The following is a 20,332-nucleotide window of genomic DNA, read 5'->3' as shown; positions in this document are numbered from 1 at the left end:
ATCACATTTTTAAAAAGCTGATCATTCCTGCAGTGGTTGATCTCTACATCTGAGTAAGGAAGCCAGCACCCCGGGAGCTGGGACTCAGTGTCCACCTGCTCACCAAGCCTTAGGAACAACATCCTTGCTCTTAACTCCCATTTTCCCCAGGAATAGGGCAAACCCACCTCAAATTACTGCAGTTTTGGCTGTCCCATACACAGGCTTTGTCACAAGGCTCTGCACACCCACAAGCCCCCTGTGGCCTCACACCGGCGCCATTTCCACCTCTTCTCACTGGTGCCAACGATGGGCATGTTTCCTCCCTTTTTAAGATCTCATTTCCAAGGAGTTTGGGTTTTTTTCCCCTCTGGGAACCTGTGGTATCTCCCCTGGGAGGCAGATGTTCCATTGTCACCGTTTTCACCTCACCAGAACCCCTGATGGTTGCCAGGGCCTGCGACCCCATGAGGAAGGCGGACAGGCCCCTCACCTTGGGGCTGCACTGCTCTGTGGGACAAACTTTTATTTTCTCCCTCCCCTCAGAGATGAGGGAGGATCCTCTTCCACCAAGAACCTTTTCACCATGCTTTTGACCCACTCACCCTTCCCAGGGCTCTGCTTTGAGCTCTGTCAGCCCTTCCTCTGCTGAGGGACAGTGCCAAGGGCAGCCCCACGGCCACCATCTTGTCCCTCAGTCCCATCCCGGCAGCTCCTCGGGTGGCATTTGGGTTGTTTCGGTGTTTGAAGGAGAACGTGGGCACGGCAGGAGGGTTGGGGGTCTCCTGCTCAGCTCTGCCCAGGAGCTCCCACATCCCCCAGAGGGTCCCGGCTTTCCCGCCATGAGGCGCGCTGCCTCAGGCAGCCTGGGCGGGAGGGCTGCCATGTTGGGAAGAAACGAGGGGGTTTCTGCCAAATGTGAGCGTTTCAAGACAATATGGGCAGCAAGAAACTCTTGGATCTCAGGAATTCTGGGGGTTTTTTTAACTTTTGGCCACATTTTTTTATTTATTTGTTGAATGCTCTTCCAGAAAATCATCAGTGCTACACACAGCTAATGCACGCGGCTCCGCATCACCTTCTTGCCTGAGTTCCTACCCAGGCTTGATAAATACATCTGATCTTTACCAGACTTTCTGATATTTCCAAACCTCACCCTGCACGGTGAAGAAGGAGGGACTGCACCAGCCAAGGCAATCTTGTCCCACGCCATGCCACACCAGTGTCCCTCCTCCAGGGATCCTCAGCTCCGGCGCTGAGGCCATTCCCAGGGCTGCCAAAAGATGTGATCAGTGATCCAAACCTCACTTCACATGGAAACTTCAGACAAAAAAAACCCAACCAGCCAGCCAAGGTAAACAGCATGCTTTAAATTGCTTTGGTTTACATAGCCGTATTCCAGTGTTCTCTTTAATTATTAGTTTTCTTTTTTTCCCCTCATCATCTTCTCGGTAGATATGCCTTGGTGTAAGCAACTCCCAGGGAGCAGCTGAAGTGTAGAACTGGGCAGAGATCTGTGGTACCTAACACCTAAACCCGGTTATGCCAGCAGCAGTGAGGATTTTTATTTCTCTGCTTGCTTTCCTTTGCTCAAAATGCCATCTCCATGGTTAGTATTCTCACAGTGACCTCTCTACAATAAAAGCACAGTGGAGACCTACCCTTAAAGAGGATTTCCAGGTAGAACTAATTAACAGGGAAAAAAAAAACAAACCCAAACATAAATGTAAGTAGAATGAGCCTAAGCATAACCTGATCTATTTGCTTAGTGCTTTTTGGATGTTTTAGGGATGAAGGACAGATGAGATGCAATTTTTTCTTAGAAAAGAAGGAGGGCTCCTCTGGAAACTCCACTTTGCTGATAATTCTAAGGGGCAGTTTAGAAGAGGGTGAATGTTAGAACAAGTAAGATTTCAGTTTTCCACAGGACAGTGTCAGAATAACTAAAAGAATTATCTTAATTCTTTTTGTAAAGGGAGTTGTAGCTTGTGGCAGCCCCTTAGAGATGCAGAGAAGCCCCAGTGAGCTGCTGGCACCGTGCACTGGTTTGGGCTGCTCAGAGAGGAGTCCTTCAGTGGTAATGGTGTTCAGATTTTATTATACAGTAAAAGAGGATGCATTGTCAGTGAGAATTTCACTGGTCTGTCTTGAACGAGAAATATCAGAGCTTGTCTTGGAGCTGCGTTTTTCGTTTTTCCTGTACCTTCTGCACCACAGGTCCTTCATTATCTTCACAAAATAACTTCTGAACTTCACCCCAATGAATGCATAGAGCACAGGGTTCACACAGCAGTGTAAAAATGCTATTGTTTCTGTGATGTATCTCGCATAGGCCATAATCTTGTCATAGTCACAAGATTTATCTACTTTGCCCATGTTTATGGCAGCGACAAGAAGAACCATGTTGTAAGGTACCTGGCAAACCAGGAAAACAGCTACAATTAATACAATCACGTGGATTGCTCTGTTTCTTTTGGAATTCTGAGCTTGCTGCAAGGATTTGACAATGAAAGTGTAGCAGAAAAGCATGAATATGAAAGGTATGAAAAACCCAAACCCAACCTGCAGGCAGAGCAGCAGTGATTTCAGCTCCTTGCCTTCGGACCACCTGCTGGATCTGTGATCACAAATCTCTTTGGTTTCATTGCTGGGATAGTTGTAACTTTCATTGTATATAAAAGAGGAACTTGAGATTAAAATTGATGACACCCACACGCCCAAACAAATGAGTTTGCTGTGTGCCAGGGTCCTTGCCCTGAGTTTAAATGACTTTGTTGCCTGCACGATGGCAATGTACCTGTCCACGCTGATGAAGGCCAGGAGCAGCATGCCACAGCTGAAGTTGATTGCATAGATCCCTTTACTCATCTTGCAAATGAAATCCCCAAAAATCCATTCCTCAGCAGCATAATACACTGCCCAAAGTGGGAGAGTGAGGACAAAAAGTATGTCTGCTATAGCCATGTTGAAGAGGTACACATCTGTCATGGACTTGGTTCTTTCATACAAAGCAAAGGTCATCACTACAAAGATGTTACCAACCAGGCCAACCACACAAATCAGTGAGTATGCAACTGGCAGGAATGCTCTGGTGAAGTTCCTGACTTCTGGCTTTGAACAAGGTTGTGTAATTTGTGAGATTAGGTCATTATAGTCTGGGTAAGATTCTGAGGTGGCATTCTCTGCCTGTAAAAAAGAAGATCACCGATTACAGATTAACCTCTCATTTCAGTACAACAGAAAGATGATAGATAACAAGGTCATATAATGCAGGGCACTTTGGAAATCTTTCAAACATTAGTACACAAGGTTATATGGCTTGCTGAGGTGACATTTCACTTATGATAACTATGATACTTCTGTCCAGTCCTTCCCAGCTCTCAGCTTCAAGTCCATCTCAAACTCATTTCAAGATAGTCCCCAGTCCAACACTCCATGCTTGACACTGTTTGCACCTACCACATACCCCAAACACAATTGTATTTCACCCTGCAGAGGAAGCTAATAAGAACTAATTAGAGAATTTCATAAAATCTGAATTAAAATTTTAACTTGGAAATAATATTTAGGATAGCCCAGAGGTTTACACCTTTAATTACAGTGTGCAAAAAGGATTAGTCTGCCATCACAGAAGGCTCTCCAGTGAAAAAGTCTGAATTTGAAGTAGAAGTAGACCCACTTTGCCATCAAGGGAGGGGAACAGCTCTTTCTGGCATGTTAGTCATTTCATACTAATGGAGCATGGCTAAAGCAAGCTCCCCAAAATTATTGCTTCTCTCCCCCCAGCTACCCAGGCAGAGCAGGATGGGCATCCTGAGACACACTGACCTGCACCACAGACTCCAAAGCTGTAGTTACATTAGGAGGGTGCAAACCCAATAAACTGTGCTTTGGCAGTGAGCTCTGCTGTCAGAAACCTCTCTGTAGTCACTCCTGAGATTGGGCCACGTGGCCCAGCAGCCTCCAGGAGCTTCCAGGTTCATTGTTTTATGGAGGTACTGACAGAGTTTATCAAGTACTTACAGAACTCATTTTGGCAGTACACCTCTCAGAAAGAAAAATAGACCAAGAACTTCAAAATGATTTCCCAAGGATTTCTGAAAAGAAAACAAAATGGATTGGGTTGGGGAAACAGCAGAAGAAATGTGAACAAGTAGGAAAACAGAACTTGGAATAAAACATTTATTCAAAGAAGAATCTTATGACATCAACTCCATCAACAATACACAGGAGCATCTCAACAAATCACACAGCTCTGCAGCACAACGTGGATGGTTCCTGTCAGTATCAGTAAGAATAGAATGTTAAATATGGGATATTTATTCACAGAGGTACTGAATGATCCATGAAAAGATATGTCTCTTGCTTACCTTGACTTTACACCACAAGAAACTGGAGTAAATTATATTTTACTTTCAGAAATGAAATGGCAGACAGTATATTGAGGGAAACAGGGAACAGACACACAGCACAACCTTAGCATCCTCCCTTACAGTAATACAGCTCTTTCTTTAACCCTTTTTTTTTTTTTTTTTTTCCTGCACCTCTAGTATCACCTTACTTACCCTTCCTTGCTGCAGTAATGAGGTAAATTAAGAGTGCCAGGACATCTGCTTCTGATAATGCAAAGGATAGTGTACAATTTATGAATAGACTGACTGAGCTTTAGTGTTGCTTTGTCTTTGTTCAGTGAACAAATCTTTGTGTTACAGATTGCACTCTATGAAATTAATATTTTTTCTTTTTTCACTGTGATACCTAAGTCCTTTACAAATGGTAATTAATTAATTTGCACAACAGCCTGTGGTGAGGAGGTGTCATTACCTTTCTTTTACAGGGATGGAGCCTCAGAACTGATTCATGACAGTAAGTATCCACTTGAGAGTGTCTTTTTGAGGCATTTTTATCCCCTCAGCATCACTTTTAAGCGTGCTTAGCATTATGCAGGACTCCAGTTCTGCAAAGGATTCAATCCATTGCCTCTGGCTGCAACCAGGTCCAGACTTCTGCAAATCAGACCCGAGTTTAAAGTCACAGAGAGACAGAATGGGGAACATGCCAGTGGTGGCCATGTGTGCAAAGCTGAGCTCAGATGAATTGTTTAACCCCACTCAGGAGCCCATGGGTGGGAGATTTAGCTCCTCAGCATTTCCCTCCAGGAGCTCAGTCCTCCTTTCTGTGACAATGGCATGTCCCATGTTTGCCAAGCTGTGAGTGGCAGCTTTCTCCACGTTTTCTCTGCTTTTTTGTTGGCTGTGCTGCTTGGGTCAACTCTGAGTTTCAATAAACAAATCCTTCCTGTTGGGAAATTACCTGAATTCTGAAATAGAGAGGGAGACAGATAATCTGTACCAGTGGGGCAGGGGCAGCCCAGCCAGAACTGGAAAGCTGGGGGAGGGAAAGGACTGAACGTGCTCCAGAAGCATCATGAGGCTGAGACTCTCCCCTGCCTCTGGTGGGGATGCTGGCTGATGGCAAAGGGCTGCAGAACACTCATTACTCTAGGACACTGCTTAAGCATCACAGTTTCTCTGGCTTTCCAGCCCTTTAAATAAATCTTGAACCACATCTCCAGCTTCCTCTGCTGGCTTTTCAAAGCTGATGTTTGAGAGCTGCATGAACACGAGAGGCTGGAAGTGCTCTGAACAGGGCCAAGGGTTTCTCAGGGGTGCAAAGGTGCATAAGGCAAGCAGGAAAATGGCACAGTTCATCTGGGGTTTGAGCAGCCCTCATCTCCATCTGCTGCTTTCCCCTCTGGTGCCATCCAGCCTGACACTTGTGTCCTTGTTTTTATTTCCCTTTGCACTTGGCTGCAAGTGCAGTGACTGCTGTGAGGCAGCACTACAGCAGTACTTCTCTAGGTTATTATTCTACAAACTGATATTTTACTGTTGCAAGAAAACTGCCTTGCTAGCTATGTCATCCACACCTCCCCAGGACATCCAGGGTTAAGATACACACAGAGAGCCTGACAGTGGCCAAAGCCACTCTCAGACATTAGTGTGACATACAGGAGGAAGAAGAGAGGGTGAAAGTGTTGAGAAAAGAGGGGAATTATCAGATTAGGGGTGGAGAAGGGCTCTGTAGTTCTCAGAAAGCCTGTAGGGAACAACAGCTCCACATGGCAGAGCTGCTCCTCTGCCTGGGGCTGCAGGAGGGCATCACCACTCACACATTCTCCACGAAAGATTTTCACTGTCCAGGAAAAGCTTCTGGAGGGTTGTTGTATGAAAGCAGTAAAGAAGGACTCAGACTGAAACAAGAACTGCAGAGATCACATTTAGGAGCTGATTTAAATCTCCTGAGCTGGTTTCCTTTTCTGAATTTGGAACATGATGGCTGCAAAGGAAGTTAAATCAGAGCTCTAATCAGTACAGCTATCAGCTGAAATCTTCCTCAATAGACATCTTTAAGGTTTACAATCTACAGATCTGTGGTTTTATTCAGCATGACTGCATTAAGTAATTGAAACCAAAATTCCATATATTTAAGGAGTGTGTGCCTGTTATACATTGTTTATGGATTACTTATGGACATGTGTCCATTCATGTGCAAACCAAAATTATTTTCCAAATATTAAATATGCAAGCCTCTCATTTTTTACCTTACTATTTTTCCATTTTATTCACATGATCATATTTCTTTTCACTTTAAAAGCCATGTGAGTACTCAATAAGACTAAACTATAGTCTCCATATATGCATTCATTATTTGAATTACACAGGCAAAAGACAGTAGATAAAGGAAGACTTGAGGAAAAAGAGAGATTCCTATAAAGAAAATAGTTCTCAGTACCTGGAGGGAATCAATACATGTGTTTTAAGCAATACATATGTTTTAAGCACCACTGAAAGTACACTCCTACCTGTGTGTTCAATTAAATAGATCCATCACACAGGAATAATTTATAGATTACTTACTTTATTTTAGTACTTACCAGGCTTGAAAATTGTCTGAAGATCAGATGAAAGAGGATGTGTGAATCTCTTACATTCTTCTGGGGGATGTCTCAAGCACATTTACCACCAGCCTCAACAGGAGTGTGCTTGAATTCAAAAACCAAGAAATAACAGCATTAGTTAAAGGTACAGAGTTAAATTGAAATAATCACCACTTCCTCCTGACAAGCAATAGCAATAACCTGCTGGCTTACGTAGAGGAAAAGATTTAACCTTAGCTGTGCTGGAAACCTGCAGGCTGGAGGCAAGGCTTTCACTGCACAGGCTCCCTCTGGGATGAGAGCATTTTAAAAATAAGAACCACAGCTTTAGAATCATAAAAAGCAGGGTCTTAATTTTTCCTGTGCTCAGAATACATCCTGAATGATGGCTTATTTGTGGTAAGGGTCTGCTTAATGCCATGCAATTGTAGTTTAATCACTGAAATCAACAAGATCTCTGACATGGGACTGCAAAACTGAAACAAGAGTTCATTACTGAATAGAATAGTGGGTGTTTTCTGGGGAAAAAGTAATAATGTGGTGTATGTCACATTATCCAAGTGTTTTTCCTGGGCTGTTAACACAAAAAATGCAAATGCCCACTGAGAGAGTAAAATGCAATTTTATTTGCCTGGAAGTGCAGATGCTGCTCAGGTCTGCTGTCAAAGTTAGCTGGAACTAGACAAAAAAAAAAAAATCATTCTATGTCTACTGCTTTTAAAGGCTGCAAACATTTCTTTTCCAGATCTTAATCTCTGATGACAACTGACATGATTGCATTAGCAGGAAAAATAAGAAATATTATAACATCCCTTCAAACTTCTTACTTTAGAAGTTGTGTGTGTGAACATTCAGTTGCATCTTGTGATCTCATTAGAGACACCAGGGAGAATCATAGAATGGTTTGGGTTGGCAAGGACCTGAAAGATCAGCTGGTTCCATCCTCTACAGCATTTCAAGGTCTGATTAAATTAGCAGAACACTGGACCTAAAGAAATGCAGGATGATAGATGCCACCTTGTCCTTTTTTTCAGAACTGAGCATCCAGCAACATCAGTGGCTCCCTAGCAGCTCAAGCATGGTGCTGCTTCCCACTGATCATACCCAGTGGATGAAAAGAAATGCTGCAGAGTGTCAAAATGGGACTTGGTAGATAAAAAGTGTGATGTCAGAGTGAGTTTTAACCATTTAAGCAGGAACATTTCATTTTCTCACTGGCTCAGAACCTGTTAAAACCAGCAAATTCAGAGCAGGAGCACATCCCATGTCAAGGAAAAGATTTGCTGATATTTTGTTGTGGTCTGTTTCCCTGTGAGCCTTTTAAGAGCTGCTTTCTCATGACTCTGGGACTGAGGAGCAAACTCCATGGCAGAGAGACAAACCTGGCCCGTGGCAGGTGTGTGAGCAGAAAATAGTGAGGAGCAGAAGTAGGAATTCTCTCTGTGTTACAGAAGTGGCTTCAAATCACCAACTAAATCCTCGATGTGGTCCCTACTCAAACAATCCCTCCTACTGCTAGTAACAGCTTCCAGCATCTCTCTCAGACAACAACCTACTTTAGGAATACTAACAGACAGCAACCTACTTTAGGAATACTAACAGACCAGCCTGTGAAGCAGCTGAATATTATCAACACAATTTCATGCCATGAAATAAATCAGAATTTTGAAGCTTAGTTAGAAGGTAAATCAGAATTCCAGCTTCTCCATTACACATACTACTGCTGCTGTTCCATATTCAGATATTTCCTAATTTAAATGCATTTCCTGCTTTCAGCCTGCAATAAATTCAATATTCAGCATGCATAACAGTCTGGCAGAGGGTGAAGAAGTCACTGTGTGGCCAGCACCCATGTTCAGACAAGGTAACCAGTCCACCTTACCTTCTCAGGATGTTTTCTTTCCACCAAGTTACAAACCCCAACCTTGCTCTTCACCTTCACACTGTGGCAGCTGGAAAGGGTTTTTTCCTTTTAGCACAACTATCTGAAAATCTGCATGTTATGCAAATGAAGCCCCACATGCAGTTAGGTTTTGTTTGTGTCTTAGAGCCTAGAAAAGGAAACCTCCCCTTGTTTGGCTAATAATGGTTATTGTGGTTTCTCACATCTCACCACATGTCAGTTTTCTGCCACCACTAATTAAGGACAGAAAATATTGACAGATAAGGAAAGCAAAACCACCATTTTTCCAGAATCCCCATTTTTTCTTCTGGAATGGCTCAAGATGCTGGGTTTTTTTAATTTTAAAAGGCAGGCAGCACACAGCCCTGACACTCCATTCTGCTTTAATGTTCATTCAGGTAGATCTGGATCAGCCTCATCTGACTCAAGATCTAGCCACCAGCTGAGGTTCTGGCCTCCTCATCATTCTTTCACACTACAAAATATAAACTTTCTTTACATTCAGGTCATTCATATTATTAATGTACTTTTAGCATTACCATGCTATATCAGCAGTCTATTTTCCCCCCATTTTTCTTTCAAACTTTCCTTCTTTTGCCTGCATCTGGTTTTTCACTCTCCATCAAACATTTCTGCATTTGGCATTCAGGTTTTTTTTGTCTCCCTATTTCTCCCTCTTTCCTTCTTCAGCTTTTCTTTTTTTTTTTTTATTTCCATCTCATTCCCTCCAGCATTACATTTTGTAGCACTGCTCACTTGCTCCCCTTGGATCTTTTTTGTTCACATCTCCAGCCTCCCTTCCCCCTGGTTCTGCCTACACCCCCGTGCCACCCACTAATTACTTTAATCACCTCTGTCAGATCAGTGCCAGAAGACAGAGATCTCCTAAGGCCTTTTACAGGGGTTTTACCACTTAAAAAAAAAAAAAAAAAAAAAAATCTATGTGGAATGGTTTGCTGGTCATGTGTAAATAGTAAAGATTCAGGGGTGGTTTCTTCTCAGGCTGAACATGGAATTTCTGAAGAAGTCCAGGCAGACTCAGAGCACTCCTCAGCAGCATCACTTCTTAGAAGCAATCCAGCTCCTAGCTGGTCCTCCAGAAAGGAGCAGAAACAACACCAGCTGTATTTTCCCATTGGTTTCAGTTAAAAATATTTCATTTTCCCAGAGGCAATGTTGATGAAAACAAAAGTTTTAAACAAATAAAATTATGCATTTTGGAAAAAAAAAACCAACAAAAAATTAAGCAAAAAATTTGGATTTTTGATGGAACTTTCTATAGCAAATATGCCAGTGTAGAAAAATCACCAGAGATGAGTTATATGGTTGTTCTTGCTTTTATTCCCTTTTGTAGTCTGAGCTTACCAGCTCACTCTGTTTTGGTAAGAGAAAGTTTTGGTAATTTATTTTGGATAGAGAAAGTAAAAAAAGAGTAAAGTCATTCCATGGGGTTACAGAAGCCAAGGCAGGAAAAGGATTAGAATTCATCAGGATCTCAATCTCATGAGACATGAGAGCAGCATTTTCCAATTAGCACATTTTATTTTTCATAAAAACATTTCTGGTATAGCTAAAAGCATTCTGAAGGATAATTCTGGTTTGGTGCAATCTTGTTGGTTTTTTTTTTTTCCATTAAGAAACAACCGGAGCAGAGAATTTCCAAGCAATTTTACTCCTTTAATTTAAGAACTACCACCTGAATCGTGCTGGATTGGTCTGGCTTCATTCCTCTGGGGGTTCACATCTCAGCAGAACCCATTTCAACATTCTCTGATCCCATCTGGGCCAACAGTTTCATGAAACCAAGCTCTTGTTCTCTTGCTAAAGTGGATCTGACCCTTGCTAACAAAACATATTCCTCCAGGGAAGACAAAATACTGCAGAATCATTCTGACTGAGTGCTGCCTTTTGAAGCAAATGGTTCCCTGCAAGAACCCTCTGAGGCAGTGCCTGCCAGGGTGTCACTGGTGGGCATCAGGCTGCAGTGAGTTTCCAGACCAGAAATGCTGCAAGCCCAAAGCAAAGAGGCAAGCAGGATGGAATTGGCCCTTGCTGCCACCATTTCTGTGGGGTTTGTGCTGGAGCCAACCCATCCCCACTGGGGAAATGTTTTCTCTTGCTCACTCAGGCTCTCACACCCTCTCCTCTCTCACTGAAATAACTACCAGAGCAGATTCTCAAAGCTGTCGTCAGGTTGCACTCCCAAGCACTGACATTTCACCCTGAGCACACTGAATTCATTGACCTACATTCTTTTTTGAGCTGTAATTTCCTTATATGGCTGGTTTTACCCCGGGGAGTGCCCCACTTACCTCTCTTCCCCCAGCAGTAGTACCCAGGGCCTGAGAAAGAGCTGAAAGAGAAGTGTTTAAAAGGTGCTTCTACACCCAACCTCGCAGGAAGTTTTTGGTATGGAAGTTTTAAGGCTTCTGGGAACCTGGCTCCCACCTAAACCCACAGATGCTGAAATGGAAGGATGAAATGAGAAACTGAGGGGGTGTGATGTTCAGTCCCTGAGCTGCCTGGGAGATTTCTTGCAGCCTCTGTGGACCAAGATGCAGTGTGTGCTTTTCATCATATGGATTGTGGGGTTTTTTTCCAGTCATAAAGACAACTTGGAGGGGCTGGCTGGCCACTTGACTGAGATGGTGACTTCTGAAACAACCCAGAGAAAAACTCCCACAGAGGTTGCCCTGCAAGGAGGAAAAATGTCCTTCCAGGTCTTCCACAACATGGGAATTACTGTTCCTAAAGAGTCACCAGTGGGGTGTCACTTGTTCAGAGTGTAGGGGGAGGTTGTGTCCAAATCACAGATCCTCTCTGTGGTCAGTGGTCAGCACATATTTAAATAATTTCTATTTCTAATAAGCTTTAAGGGTATTGGGCATTTAACTCTCAGTGCAGTTACCCTCATCTGGAGCCCTGAGAGCACACCACAAATTGCTGTGGGATTGGGAAGGGAAATAAATGCCCCTTGAGAGGGTGTGCCAAGCAGACTGAAGGGAGGGCAGGTCCTGCTGCAGGATCTGAGAGCTGACACAGTTCTCTGAATTCCGACTGCAGCAGATATTTATTTCAGCTTTCACTTCCCTTCTAAGAGTGGGCAGCTGCTTTTATCTTTTGATCACTGGGTCCTCGTGCTTACAGTCACTTACCTGTGGTTTGTGCTTTGATAAAATTGATTTTTCCACTGTGATTATAGAGGTGTATTAAAGGAAAAAAAAAAAAAAAAAAAAAAAAAAGGAAAGAAAAGAAAAAACCCAAACAACAAACCAAACCAAAGAAGTGACAGGAGGCACACTACTGATGATTTATTCACAGAAGCAGCAAGTGAGGCTCTGCTGTTGATTAATTCTGTGCCATCCAGAGAATGCAAGCACATCCTCACATCCCATTCCTCAGGGATGATGTTTCCATAGTTACAATCTAGCCTAGCAGATGATTAGCCCAGGTATCCAGGTACAGATCTCCTGCCAGGTGGCACCTGTATCACATTAGGGGACAGATTCAATTATATCTCTCTCTGGTTTGAATTTAGAGCTAGAAAACCAGACACCTGGTTAGGAAACTTCTCCATCTGCAAGCCCAAGCCTCTTGAGCAGGTCTTCCAGTGGATCTTCCTTCCCTGTGCCAGATACCTTAGGGGACAGATGAAGCACAGCACCCAGAGGATCCATTCTCTTGCTCCCAGATTTTGATGCCCACCCTGGCACTTGACTCATCTTTTCAAAAAATCATAGAACACCAGGTTGGAAGGGACCTCAAGGATGAGCAACAGATTCATGTCCTGTGTTACTGAGATGCTCCTGCCTGGTAACTGCAAGCTGCACCTCAGAATTCACAAGTTCTCTCAGCTCTACAGAAGGGGAACTGATGGCAGGATTAATGACTCAAAAAAAAACACCAAAAAGAAACCAAACAAAAAAAAAAAAAAACCAAAACCCCAAATATTTTTAACAGTATGGTTTTGGGATAGCAATTTATCTCCTTGCAGGTTCCTCATCATCTGAGGCAGCTGTGAAGTTTCAGTACTCAGGTAGAGAGCTCATTGCAAGGTGGTGGTAGGTAAGGGAAAGGCTGAGTTTCAGAATCCCAGAGGTGTCACCCTGGGAGGCCATGCCAAGAGCTGGAGGTGACACCTCCTTGGGCATGGAATTCAGAACCATGGAATTCAGAACCAGCTGGCTTACATGAAATGGAGGAGAGAGGGAAGCCCTTCCAGGCTGAGGCAGAAAGCAGATGAGGAAAGCCAGCATTTTTGCAGTTCTCCCTAAAGGTTTCCTTATGACTTTGAAGCAATATTTGTTTCCACTGATTTTCCTTTTCTGCCACAGCTGAGTGCAGCAAGAAGTGTAAAATGCAAGACAGAACATTGGGCTGAAACATTTTTAGAAGGTGCTGGAGATTTATGGTTAAAAGTTATTTTAAACTCCTTCTGTAGAGGGTGCCCCCTCTCTGAGAGCATTTTTATTCTTAAACATTTTTCTTCTTAAAATCTTCCCTCTGATCATATGTTAAATTAAAAAACTGCTATTTGAGTAGAGAAGAAGGAAGTTTGGGGAGCTCAGTTATACTATGGGTGCTTTGTTTTACAGAGGCCTTCAGATGATTTTTGATAAAGCTGAAATCTCCTTATTCTGATCATTGGAGAAGACTGGAATCAGACTGGTTTCTTTTAATACTCATAGATTATCCCTAGATTATTTAATACTCATAGACTCACTGCCTCCAACTGGACCTCATTCCATCTGAACAGTAACATCCTACATAAAATCTCCTCAGTCTTCTCTCTTCCTGCTGTCCTGCAAGAGTGGTTCCAGGCTGGGAAAGAAGCTTTTCCCTGGCACAGCTCTCCCCAGGTGGATCCCTTCCATCCCTTCCCCACTAAAATGCTTTGACCTTGACTAGAGTCTGAGACACTGTCCCTAACCTTGGACTTGTAAGCACATCTGTACCTTGAGAGGTGAAACTTCTGCTTGCTGCAAAACCCTGGCACCTTCTCCACCCTTAGAGATTTTTCTGCACCTGCCACAGCTTGGAGCTGGAGCACAAAATTCCACAAAATCTCATATTTGTGCAAATAATGCCCACAGTTCACTAACAACCATTCCAAATAACTGCTCACCCTAGGCTGGCAGCAACCAGCAGACTACTGTGGGTTTAGATTACACCCTCAGGCTAAAAAAAAATAAATATTTGGGTGAGGAGAGAGCTGGGCATGCTGAGGAGAGCAGCCTGTCTTTAGCTACGTGGTCAGCTTGGGGCAGCTCAGCTGCTGGGCTCCTGTCCTGTTGCAACCAAAAAGGGAGAAAATAAGCTTTGAGTCACCACCTTTGCTTGCTCTGGGTGATCTCTTTCATCTCACCACCTGGATGATGTTCCTACCTGTTCAAAGGGATGATGTTCCTACCTGTAAGCATGAGGACCCTGGATGATGTTCCTACCTGTTCATTCATTCCCCAACCCCTCGAGGCAACCTGAGGGGCTGTCTAAGTCTCAGCTCAAAGTGATGCTGAGACATCTCGTGCAAACAACAACACAGAAGGGTGGGACACATCCTGGGGGTCCTGACATTTTAGGATTCTATGATGTGAGCTTCATTACACTTAAGTAATTCATAAGCAGAATTTGGCTCTAATGTGCAGAAAAAACCCAGCAGCCTAGCTGAGCACAGTGACAAGAAAACATATAAATGGTTTTATTGCAAAAGACCACACAGCTGGATGGTTTTGACCCACAAGCCCTTGGTGAGCAGTCAGAATAATGACACACAGTGAGTCAGGATGTATCCCCTTTTTATTCTTGTTTTTTTTTTTAATTCAAAGATCAGAAAAGCAAGCCACTCCGGGGGCTGAGCAAATGAAAAAAGCAAAAGGCTGTTCTGCAAGATTTCCTGTTCTGTGATGCATGGGTGATTGGCCTATATTTGTGACCCCATTTTGATTTCAGGTTGGTAGCAGAGATCCAACCCTTTGGGACTGTGGAGGAGAGGGACTGGTTAGTGCTGGCTCCAGAGGGAACCCTGAATCAGATCCAAGTCTCTCCAACTCATGTGCTTTCTAATTTCAAAGCCTGAACTGAACCTTAAATGCTGCTTTTTAACAGAGACAAAGGGAGGAGAAGCAAGAGACACCCAGACACCTCTTCCTGAGCTGCACCCAAACCTGAGCTGCTCAGCAGAGCCAAAGCCCAGGAGGAGGAGGTGCTGGGTGTTGGTGGTGAAGGTGCTGAGGTGCAAGAGGAGGATTTGGACAGCTCTGCTTCCACTGCCACCAAGGGAAAGGGATGGGACATTTATGGAGCTGGCCCTAAAACTCACACATTTCACAGGCAGAAGGGATCTTTGCGTGGTTTGCACTGGAGCTGTGGGTTACAAGGTGTTTCTGTGCCACAAAAAGCCAGCAGGGCAGAGCTGGGAGATCCTATTGTCTACATCAGAATTATTGGGATGGTCTCCCAGGAAACCACTTGGGAAAGTTCTAAGTCTCAGCTCAAAGTGGTGCTGAGACATCTCATACAAACAACAGCACAGAAGGGTGGGACACGTCCTGGAGGTCCTGACATCTTAGGATTCTATGATGTGAGCTTCATTAGCACCCAACTCTTCCTGTTCTCCCAATGCACTCGTTTCCTAGCACATCCCCTACAGCCCCAGGCCACAGCCAAAACTGAACCCCACCTTCTGGATTTTGGTGTGCCAACAAGAGTCTGACTCGCAGCTTCACATCAGCTGCCTCCTCACAGTTTCTCTCTAACCTACTGCCCTGGAACTTCTTCAGACTTTTAATCAGTTCCACTCAAATGAATCCCTGTGTCTGCTGCTCCCTGCCCAATCTGGGATTTGTTTCCCTGACAAGAATGTGTCCCAAGCCCAGGGAAGGGGGTGCAGGGGCAGCCCAGCACCTGAGAGCCCCACAGGAGCTCCTGTCCCAGGCTCTGCTGTGCTGGCTGCAGGCACCCAAGTGGCTTTACTGCTCCCAGAACTGGGAGTGGATCAAGGGTTGGACTTGATGAGCTCAGAGGTCCTTTCCAACCCAGCTGGTTCTGGGAATCTATCAGGTTTGGATTACATCAGATTTTAGGTTACTTTAGATTCTCTGCTACCACCCCTTGCCTTCTCAGCTCCAGGGATCTTTGGGCCAGGCTCAGGCTGTGGGGATGCACTTGACTTCTTTTCCTTTGCATAAACTGAGCTCCAGTTCTTCCAAAGCACTTGGCATCCATTTCCACTCCCATCTTTAGTACCTCTCTGGATTCTTTTGCATCTTTCCACAGTTTAGCTTAATTCATTTTGATGCAGAAAGCAAAATGAGCAATAATGGGAGGAATGAGTTCAGAAGAGCCACTCTGCATTAACATCCCACTCATTTATTCCACACCCCAGCTTCTCAGCCTTGATGAGCCCCTGCAGCACCCATGCAGTCATTATTCTTTTTTTTTTTTTTTTTTTTTTTTTGGCTGGTACTTTCAACTCCTTCACATTAAGTGCTATCAAATTAGCACACACTTGCTGCAATGAGGAACTAGGGGAAGAGAAGCCATTAATGAATTTTAATTTCCCTTTCATGGAAGAAATCCATGAGAATTTGTCTTACTTCTCTGTGGGAACCTCACATATTTAATGTCAGCACCTTCCCACGTGTGTAACCACCCTTTAAAGGGACCTGGGGTGCAAGAGCCTGCTCCAAATGCAGACTTTCTCATAGTTTTGTTTAGCAGTTACTGATTAAGGTGCCTGATTTAAAATTTCACTTCAGGCTTATTTAACTCAGCCTCTGACTGATAGAACAGCAGTGCTGCCCTTCAACACCAGCTGGGCCAGAGGCAGGGCTGTGTTACAGCAGCACCTTTTACCCAAAGCTACAATCTGCTCCTTCAAGAATTTTTCTAGATTTTATATTTTCCCCATTAAACGTTTGCTAAATGATCAAGTTCAAGCATACATAGTTCTTATCTCCAGGATTCTTTTAGTCTCTGAAAAAAACCCCAGAATATTTTGTAATTCCTTCTTGGCTTGCTTGGAATTTTTTGATCTTACTGATCAGTTTTATCAGTTTCTTTTTAATAAACACAGCACAGCCTTCCTGCTTTGCAGCTGAAAGGAGAGAAAGAAACCATCAGTCAACATGTCAGCCACTCATTTAACCTTTTAATACTCTAAAGGTGTGCTTCCTCACAAGAACTGCCAGGGTAATTTTTGTTTAAAAAAAATTCCAGCCTCCCTAAAACATTTCTTAGGTGGGGAAACATCACCTCGTTTTCAAGGAAATGATGCATTGCTGAAACTCACACCTCATTCCTGCCCCAGCCAGAACAGCTCTGACTGCTTTAAGCATTTTTATTTATAGGAAGGGTTGGAAAGAGTGCTCAGGGGGAGACATCACTGGAGAGCAGGGCAGGGTGGGAGCAGGTGCTGAGCACACAACCTGTCCCTCTTATCCCCTTTTCCCTCTCTTTGCTCCTTCTTGTTCCCCCAAACCAGGATCCTTCATTTTCCTTTCTGGGATCCTCTTCCTTTCCTTTTCCTTTTTCTTTTAGGTCCTTGCCCTAAACATCCCATAGCAGGACACGTGCACTCCCCAGATGGTCCTCCCTGCCCTCAGGTGACCCCAGGGCTGCCACTTCTCCTGGGACAGCCCCAGGATGTCCTGGGGGTCCAGTTTGGTGCCACCCCCCTTTACCCTTGTTCTTCTGTGCAAGAGGTAAAAAAAACTTGAGCCTTAACCCAATAACATCCCCCTCTGGAACAGGGGGTGTCCTGCACCATCTGCTCTGCTCCAGGAAGGTTTCTGAGCCCTGGCCACTGCCGGGCAGGCTGTGCTCCCTGAGCAGAGCTGCTGATGGTGCAAGGTACCTCCTGAGTGAGGGACTTGTGGGGCTGTGCTGGGCTGAGCTTCCCAGCCCCACAGCTCAGGAAGGATGCTGCAGGGTCAGAGTGACCCTCAGCAGTGGCAGAGGGACCTCCAGGGGTTCCTGTGTTCCCCCCTTCCCTGGGTGGAGAGGAGATTCAGTCGTGTCACCCCACAGAAACAACCAGAATTCACACCTACAGCATCACAGCAGTGAACAGCATTCCTGTCACCATACAACCAGAACTCACACCTACAGCATCACAGCAGTGAACAGCCATCCTGTCACCATACAACCAGAACTCACACCTACAGCATCACAGCAGTGAACAGCCATCCTGTCACCATACAACCAGAACTCACACCTACAGCATCACAGCAGTGAACAGCCATCCTGTCACCATACAACCAGAACTCACACCTACAGCATCACAGCAGTGAACAGCCATCCTGTCACCATACAACCAGAACTCACACCTACAGCATCACAGCAATGAACAACCATCCTGTCACCATCACCCAAGTGACCAAAGGGACCATTGCCACACACCCCCTGTCCCTCCAGTGTCCCTTGCAGCATGTTCTGAGGACCCCCTCTCAGCCAGCACAGCCCGTGGGATGAACACAAGTGGAACTTTTTCCATGTTGGAGCAAAAAAAAATCCCAAAATACCTTTCTTGCTCTGAATGCACATAATAGTTTCACAAGGGAACTGTGTGAATGACCTCATTTTGTATCTGCTGTGGTTTCCTCATAGTGCAGAGCAATAGAAACAAAACAATTAAAGCTGCTAAGAAACTGAAAAACAACTTCTAGAAACGTGACTTGTTTGCAAATGTAGAACTGAGTGTAAGGAGCAGCTGCAGCCACTTGCACAGAGTTTTGCACATCCAGTGATGTTCCAACTTCAGGTTTTTCAGAGGTTCCTTCAAGGACATAAGGTTTAAAACCTTAAAGTTGATGTTGAACCACTATGTTTGTAAATGCTGCCTTTTCTCCAGGGGACTTTGCATGTACCTTTGCCTTGATAAACTCCACACAACTGTTTTAGGTGCAAACAAGGGAGTTTGTATGCACAGAGGCAGCCAGATGCAGTCTGTCCCTGTAACAACTCATCTGCCATTTGGAAGGAACCTTCCACAAAGGTCCATTTGGGCAGAGGCACCCAGTAATGGAGGTTCAAAGGGCTCCCCAGAGATCCAGCCTCCTGCTCAAAGCAGACCTAAGTCCAAAGCTAGATCAGGGTGCTCTGGGTCTAGTTCAGTTCTGGAAACTCTCAGGGACAGAGAATTCACCACCTGCTCTAATCCTGCATCCTTCTCATGGTCGGTTTTCTTTTATTATTTTATTGATTTCTTAGTATTTATTTATTTTCAGTTTTCTTGAGGAAATCTGACTGCTGGCTGGTTCCCTTTCACTGGGCACCTCTAGGAAGAGGAGGATGGAAGAGCCCAGCTTTATCTTTACCCTCTCCAAGCAGAACAGCCCCAGCTCTTCACAGCCCCATCCTTTTGGCATCTTTTGCACCAGGGGAGCCCACCTGAGCACCAAACTCCTGGATGGTCTCACCAGGAAGGGGTTGTAGGGGGAATAACCCCTTCCCTCAGCCAGCAGCTTGACTTTCTGCCAGGCTTTCCCTCTTCACAGCTGCCTCCAGGCCCTTTTCTGCAATGCTGCTTTTCTACCCAGCCCATCCAGCCAGAATTTGGCTACACAGATGCTTTGGGCAACTTTGGCCAAAGCAAAGAAAATGACATCCAGTGTTGTCCTCAGAACTGTGACAGAAAGTGACCTCAGGCCCCATCTGCCCTCCCTAAACCTGTGCTGGCTGCTCTCTGATTTGCTTTCATGTGCTCAGACCTGGCTGTCACAAGGACTTGCATCAAAGTCCCCAGGGACTGAGGTGAGGCTGCTGGGCTGTGGCTTCCTTGATCCTCCTCACCTTTGATAAAAGCTCAGTGTAACATTTTCCCTTTCCAAGTCACCAGGAAGGCCCCTTGATCACCACAGCCTTTCAAAGGATCCTGAGATCAGACCCTGCCATTAAAGACAGAGGTGAAGAACCAGTAAATCTTTTTTTTCTTGCCTTTCATCACCCACTTCCTGCAGCAGCAGGCTCCCATTTTCTTTCATCTTCCTTTCACTGGTGTCCTGCTCATGGAAATTCTTCTTTTGCTGCCTTCACATTCCATCAGCTTCAGCTCCAGCCAAGCTTTGATGTCTCTTGTACCATTCCTGTCTGCTACCTGTGTGTTCCTGCCAAGGAGAACCCTGAACAAGACAGAGCTCACTTCCCTGAACTGCAAGGAATTAATTACTCTGCTCCTTGTCTTCTTCTCTGCTCTCAGGGTTTTTAACTCTGCCATTTCACAGTCCCTGTAGTCAAGGTTGCCACTGACTGTTGGATCTGGGCACTTCCCTTCATTCCTGGGTGGCAGATGCAGAGTATTAAGGAGGCAACTGGGCTGGTGAAGGGATCCAGCACAAGTCCTGTGAGGAAGGGCTGAGGGAGCTGGGGGTGTTGAGGCTGGAGAAGAGGAGGCTCAGGGGAGACCTCATCACTCTCTCCAACTCCCTGAAAGGAGGTTGGAGCCAGGGGGGGGTCAGGCAGATATCAGTAGGATAAGAGGGCACAGACTAAAGATTTTTTTCCTAATATCC

General features: G+C 44.8%; 1 protein-coding gene and 1 long non-coding RNA gene across 2 annotated transcripts; both read right to left on the bottom strand.

Moving 5' to 3' along the window:
- Nucleotides 1–2,049: 2,049 nt before the first annotated feature.
- On the bottom strand, nt 2,050–7,063 carry CCR6 (C-C motif chemokine receptor 6). Its single transcript, XM_071742464.1, has 3 exons — nt 6,917–7,063; nt 4,003–4,076; nt 2,050–3,165 (listed from the first exon to the last, which is right to left on the bottom strand). Exons 2-3 carry the CDS (start codon nt 4,009–4,011, stop codon nt 2,077–2,079), a joined length of 1,098 nt encoding a protein of 365 aa, XP_071598565.1. The 5' UTR covers nt 4,012–4,076; nt 6,917–7,063; the 3' UTR covers nt 2,050–2,076.
- Nucleotides 7,064–14,600: 7,537 nt separating this feature from the next.
- Nucleotides 14,601–15,236, bottom strand: LOC139795478 (uncharacterized). Its single transcript, XR_011725503.1, has 2 exons — nt 15,142–15,236; nt 14,601–14,800 (listed from the first exon to the last, which is right to left on the bottom strand). It is a non-coding gene; the product is annotated as an uncharacterized lncRNA (long non-coding RNA).
- Between the last annotated feature and the right edge of the window lie 5,096 nt (nt 15,237–20,332).

The sequence above is a fragment of the Heliangelus exortis genome, chromosome 3 (genome assembly GCF_036169615.1).
Source record: "Heliangelus exortis chromosome 3, bHelExo1.hap1, whole genome shotgun sequence".
Lineage (NCBI taxonomy): Eukaryota > Metazoa > Chordata > Aves > Apodiformes > Trochilidae > Heliangelus > Heliangelus exortis.
The sequence above is the reverse complement of the archived record's forward strand: the minus strand, read 5'-3'. Positions and strand labels throughout refer to the sequence as shown.